The sequence below is a fragment of the Podarcis filfolensis genome, assembly GCF_964270895.1.
Source record: "Podarcis filfolensis genome assembly, chromosome: 4".
Taxonomy (NCBI): domain Eukaryota; kingdom Metazoa; phylum Chordata; class Lepidosauria; order Squamata; family Lacertidae; genus Podarcis; species Podarcis filfolensis.
The window spans coordinates 87,815,982-87,821,981 of NC_139607.1; the positions used below are offsets into that span (position 1 = coordinate 87,815,982).

At 45.6% G+C, this 6,000-nt stretch overlaps 1 protein-coding gene across 3 annotated transcripts in view; it reads right to left on the reverse strand.

Annotated features, from left to right (window-relative positions):
* HEPHL1 (hephaestin like 1) overlaps positions 1 to 4,599 on the reverse strand; it is a 36,992-nt gene extending 32,393 nt beyond the window's left edge. For 2 of the 3 annotated variants that reach the window (XM_083609583.1, XM_083609582.1), the window contains exon 1: positions 4,291 to 4,475. In XM_083609583.1, the coding sequence (XP_083465709.1) occupies positions 4,291 to 4,460 (170 nt within the window). In that variant the 5' untranslated portion in view covers positions 4,461 to 4,475. Of the gene's footprint in view, positions 1 to 4,290; positions 4,476 to 4,515 lie in introns of those variants that run through there. The other variant, XM_083609584.1, reaches the window with a different exon arrangement.
* Positions 4,600 to 6,000: the final 1,401 nt, after the last annotated feature.

Sequence of the window (6,000 nt, forward strand, 5' to 3'; positions counted from 1 at the left end):
CGTCCTGCGGGGATCCGGAAGTACCGGAAAGGGTTACTTCCAGGTGTTGCTGCTCGCGCATGCGCAGACGCGCAAAATGACGTCACGCGCATGCGCAGAAGCGGCAAATCACAACCCGCGCGTGTGCAGACGCGCCGCTGTTGGTTGCGTTCTTTTCATGTTGTGAACAGGCCTCCGGAACGGATCCCGTTCGCAACCAGAGGTACCACTGGAATAATAATAATAATACAGTGGTACCTCAAGTTAAGGGACGCGGGTGGCGCTGTGGGTTAAACTACAGAGCCTAGGACTTGCCAATCAGAAGGTTGGCGGTTTGAATCCCCCCAACAGGGTGAGCTCCCATTGCTCAGTCCCTGCTCCTGCCAACCTAGCAGTTCAAAAGCACCTCAAAGTGCAAGTAGATAAATAGGTACCGCTCCAGCGGGAAGGTAAGTGGCGTTTCTGTGCGCTGCTCTGGTTCGCCAGAAGCGGCTTAGTCATGCTGGCCACATGACCCGGAACCTGTACACCGGCTCCCTCGGCCAACAAAACCAGATGAGCGCCGCAACCCCAGAGTCGGCCATGACTGGACCTAATAGTCAGGGGTCCCTTTACCTTTACCTCGTGTTAAGTACTTGTTTCGTTCCGGAAGTCCATGCTTAACCTGAAACTGTTCTTAACCTGAAGCACCACTTTAGCTAATGGGGCCTCCTGCTGCTGCCGTGCTGCCGGAGCACGATTTCTGTTCTCATCCAGAAGCAAAGTTCTTAACCTGAAGCACTATTTCTGGGTTAGCGGAGTCTGTAACCTGAAGCGTATGTAACCTGAAGCGTATGTAACCTGAAGCGTATGTAACCCGAGGTACCACTGTACCATTTTACACACCTGCTTCAACTAAACATTAATAAGCAGCACAGAGAAAATATGTGAAATGCTGGCAACATTGAGTTAGGTCTTGAGAGTGAATATTTGGAGCCGTTTTCCCCATTTCGTGATGACTTTTCTTTCATTGTCCCATAATGTAAACTAGATCTTGTGAAGCAGCAGCCATCTCTTGTTTGTCTTATCAGCCCCCACACACCTGGCAAGCGTCAATATGTACCTTGCCCTTTGCATGGCACATACATTTCTTTTGCAACTCCCGGCCCTACAGGGCTGTAACCATACATAGGGTGTAGGAAACAAACACTGGCTAATGGAGTGGAAAAAGAGGCCATTATGAATTAGTTCACAATTCAATTGCAGAGGCGACTTTGCTGGGAATTTTGACTTCAGTAGCTTAGCTTGCTTAATTAAGGGCCCCTCAATACATCCTTTTTATTGCACATTCACAATGATTTGTGCTCTGGATTCTGCCAAGACACAATCCTACTTTCAACACTGTGCCTGAAAAGGTTTCAGGGCAGCAATACTTCCTGCTGTAATCTTGTAACTTTTCATTCTGCAAATTGCCCTCTGGACAGCAATTATGTTGTAGCATAAGGGGAAGTGTCACACAACAGCTAATAAAGCAGAACACCCCCCCACCTCTAATACACTGTCATTGTGCCAACAATTAGGGTAGCCATACAGTGACGTTAAGTTGTGGGTGAACATATCAGACGACACAGCGATTCTTCAAACAGCTCTTGTTTCACAGGCCAGAACAGAACAGAACTGAAGGGTTCAGCCAGCCTGCTTATATAGAGCTCCACTAGAACGCAACAGTAACCATTTTCTGTAACTATCCAATCACTGAACGTCACTTTTGATCCCTTATTTGCATATGTGGACCTGAGTGAAAACTATCTACAGTATCCCCCTGCTGGCCTAGGGTGAGAACTTCAGTACATAACAAGTGGTACCTCGGGTTAAGTACTTAATTCATTCCGAGGTCCGTTCTTAACCTGAAACTGTTCTTAACCTGAGGTACCACTTTAGCTAATGGGGTCTCCTGCTGCTGCCGCACCACCAGAGCACGATTTCTGTTCTCATCCTGAAGCAAAGTTCTTAACCTGAGGTACTATTTGTGGGTTAGCGAAGTCTGTAACCTGAAGCATATGTAACCCAAGGTACCACTGTATTTCAAAAGTGAAAATCTGGACACAAAAGTTGTTCAGCGTTTTTTTTTTTTTGCCAAACTTGTTTAGCTATTTTTGCAAAATCTGAAAAAACAGCAACACATGAAGTTTCTGAGCTATTTTAAAGGAAATTCGTCAAAATCTACACTTCCGACATAGGTTGCCATACGTCTGGATTTTCATGGACATTCCAGCGATTTCTGCCCGGACACTGTTTCCGACAGCCGAATCCTGGCTATGTCTGGGAAATTCCGGATGTATGGCAACCCTAAACATGTTGCAGAATACACCTACAATAAAACACTAATCTGGAAGGGAGCGTGAGTAGCTTGTCAGGTCTACATTTGATCTGGGGAATGTCTGCAAAGGACTGGTTAGTGCTTTGGAATTCTAAGAATTTGCTACGTCCTGCACTGCAAACCCTATTGGTCATGAAAAACCAGAAGCAAACGCTATGCAACAACATTTTAACATGCAACAAAGAGTTAAAATAAACTAAGAAATTCAACTTTTGAAGCCTTTTGAAGAAAAAAAGCACTGAAAATTTAGTGCAGATCCATATAATTGCAGAAAAGCTTCTACCATCACGTATACAAATTGTTCTGTTTATCCATCTCAAACCACTCAGATGAAGCCACATTTCATCAGTGTTATAAAACCTGCGCCTTCCAATGATTTTGTCTACAAGGTTACTTGCAAACACGCAAGCCTATGTAGAAGTCATTATTTCTCCACGAAGCTTGAAGGCCACAGCAGGCTCTGAAAACATCAAAAACATCAGATGCTTGGCAATCAATAAACGTTTCATAAAGCGTGCATCTCCTTTATGCACTGGTAATAAGAGCTTTTCTTTTTTTCCTGTGCAAGCATATACATGCTTACTGACTCACAAGCAAGTCCTATTTACTTTAATGTAGCTTACCAGAAGATCGTCTGTAGAATGCCAGCATTGGGTGCTTCTAGACTCACGTTGCACAACTAAAGTTGACTTGGTGCTCTTGGGCAACAACCGCCCCCAAGCCCAAATCTGACTTTCTGTGATAAGGAAAGTGATGGCGGAAAGGCACTGGGGAGAGTGGGGTGATGCTTGCTTGTCAAAATAAATGCTTTAAAAGCTCGTATCATCTAAGCTCCCTAACATTCTGCAATGTTAGGGTCTTTTTAGGATTGAGGGTCTTTTTAGGATTGAGGTCACTGAGGGTTTTTTAGGATTTTACCCCAGGAAATAAACTAATAAACTGCCACAGGGGCTGGATTAAACCAACCGGAATGCCGGATAAGGCCCCCGAAACAGACTTTGGACATGCCTGGCCTACACCAAAGACCCTTCTCAGAAATCTATATTTGGGGTGTGAATGTGTGTGGGGATCAGCAGGGCCCACTTCAACACATTAGCGGCTTGAAACACAGCAAAGTCAACCCCTACTTCCGCTGTGTTTCAAGTCAGACCAGAGAGGGGGCAGAGATGTCTTCACATTACCTGATTTCTTTCCCCACATCAAACTCCAACTCACTGATGTTGTCTGCACATGTGCTATCATGTGCGCATGCGCAGCCACTGCCTAAAATTTCTGCACCACAGTTTGATTTGGGCTTCTGTCTTCAAATCAAATGGAAGGTGGTTTGAAGAAAAGCGCAGCCGTTGTGAGGACCGAAGCTCCCGCCCGAAAATAGTCTGAAAAGCACCACCCTGAGTTTACTGGGACTTACTTCTTAGTAAGCGTGTTTAGATTGCAATCTTTACTCCTCCCGATACAAGTACGATAGCTCAACCATAAATACATAATCATCTTGGGGCGTCTAAGTCAAATGCAGTTGAATGGCAGTTGCACTGTGGTACTGAAGCTTAGGAAAGTTTGCGTTATTACAAAAGGACCGCAGCACAGGTCTTGACTCCCCTCCAAATCCCTTGGAATTTAATTTAATTTAATTTAATTTAATTGCTAAGTGTGCAGACCTGTAGCAGTGCGCCTTAAATGCACATTGCAACTGTGAAACGATGGGCAGCCTAAAAAAACTCCTCGCATTGCCGTTTGAACCATCCTATGCTGCTTTTCGGTGCATTTTAAGGTCGCTTCAAAAACTTGTTTCATTGCCCAGACATGCTTCTTTGGAGGAAACAAACAAACAAGCAAACAACTTGGAAAGCACTGAGCCCAATATGCATCATGTGGGCAAGTGTGAATTAACTACTTTAAAAGCGACAGTAGAAACTCAGAAGACGCCAACAGGGACCCCTGCTTTGACTTACTCATCCTCTGTGAGATTTTGTCCTGTGATCAGATTCTTGCCGCTCGGTGCATAGTCCCAGTTCTCCTCCACAATTCCAAGGTAGAACGTCCTGGTAGCCGCTTCTGCTAAAAACAAATGCCAGAAGATTAGGCTGGTTAGAAGGCAGGCAGCTCGCTTCATGAAAGACATTTGTGTGTTTTTGTGTGTGTGCAACTCAAGCGGGAGGCAGCCAAAGTGCACTCACCTCAGCCCTGCCCACTCACATTCCAACTAGTCAGACAGGAGGCAATGGACAAAGCCGTGCCCCTCCCAGGCAGCAATTTGGGGCTGATGAGGGCACAGGCCAGAAAACTTGAGCCAGCTGGCTGAAAAAGAGCCTGTGGTGTGGGGTTGCCATGGCGACGAGCCTCTTGCCAGGCTTTGAAGGCCCGCGTGTGTGAAACTGTGACTTAGTGTTGTTTGTCCCTCGAACTAAATGAAGAGAGCGCTTTATTTGTAAATTTGGGCGATTCCCCCCCTCCCTCCAGGCGTTCGTACTGTATGAAAAGGACGGTGCAAAATTGTTATAATGGGGACTTTTTGTCTTCTTCGACTCCTGTCTGTCTGCAGGATGGTACACTGACACGCTCTGACAAGCCTCTCCTTGCTCTGTTTTCCAGTAAGCTGTGATCCTAAATTGAACGCAAGAGTGCTTGACTTAGTGTTAATTGGCGAAACTTAGCTTATTTCATGAATTTGTGAGTTTATGGCAAATCTTCCCCTCTCCCAAACTCATAGCAATATTGTGCTGTGACAGACTGCTTATAAACTGACGTCCTCAATGGGCCATTAGCCTGATCCCGCAGGCTCATATTACGTCCTTATGTTCTTAATGTGATTTCATACATGGAAGCAAACACGGAAGTTCATTCACACATAACTGCTCCTCGATGCACGCATCAGTATATCTTCCAGAGCGGTACCAATGCAAATCTCTTGCAGCAAAAGCAGCAAATAATATCACGGCACTTTATAAAGACTAACAGGTTTATTGTGACATAAGCCATGGGTAACCAGTCATGTGCTTTCCAGGCATTGTGGGACTCAGCTTCCCATTAGCCCTAGCCAGCATGGCCAATGGTCAGGGTTGATGGCAGTTGTAGTCCAACAGAATCAGTTGGCTACTCCTGAACTAGGCAGTCTGACCCAGTTGTAGTAAGCCAGACTTCATGGACCTTGTGTCTTCCAGATGTTGTTGGACTACATGTGCTGCCTGGGGCTGATGGGAGTTGTAGTTTAACAACATCTGCAGAACGTAGTCATTGCGACTAGTTGCTATTAATCAGTCGGTTGGATAGCTCAGTCGGTTAGAGCGTGGTACTGATAACACCAAGGTTGCAGGTTCAGCCAACTGCATTTTCCTGCATTGCAGAGGGCTGGACTAGTCAGGCATGTCCAACTCCCAAGAGACTGCGATCTATTCCCACTATAAAAAACTGGCAGTGATCTGCCAATTGGATTGACCAAAGTTATTAACAACAACCCAGGGTTTCCCGCCTAAATTAACTTACGTGGACCTGAGTGAAAACTACATACAGTGGTACCTCAGGTTACAGACGCTTCAGGTTACAGACGCTTCAGGTTACAGACTCCAGTAACCCAGAAAGGGTAAGAACTTTGCTTCAGGATAGGAACAGAAATTGCATGGCAGCGGGAGGCCCCATTAGCTAAAGTGGCACCTCAGGTTAAG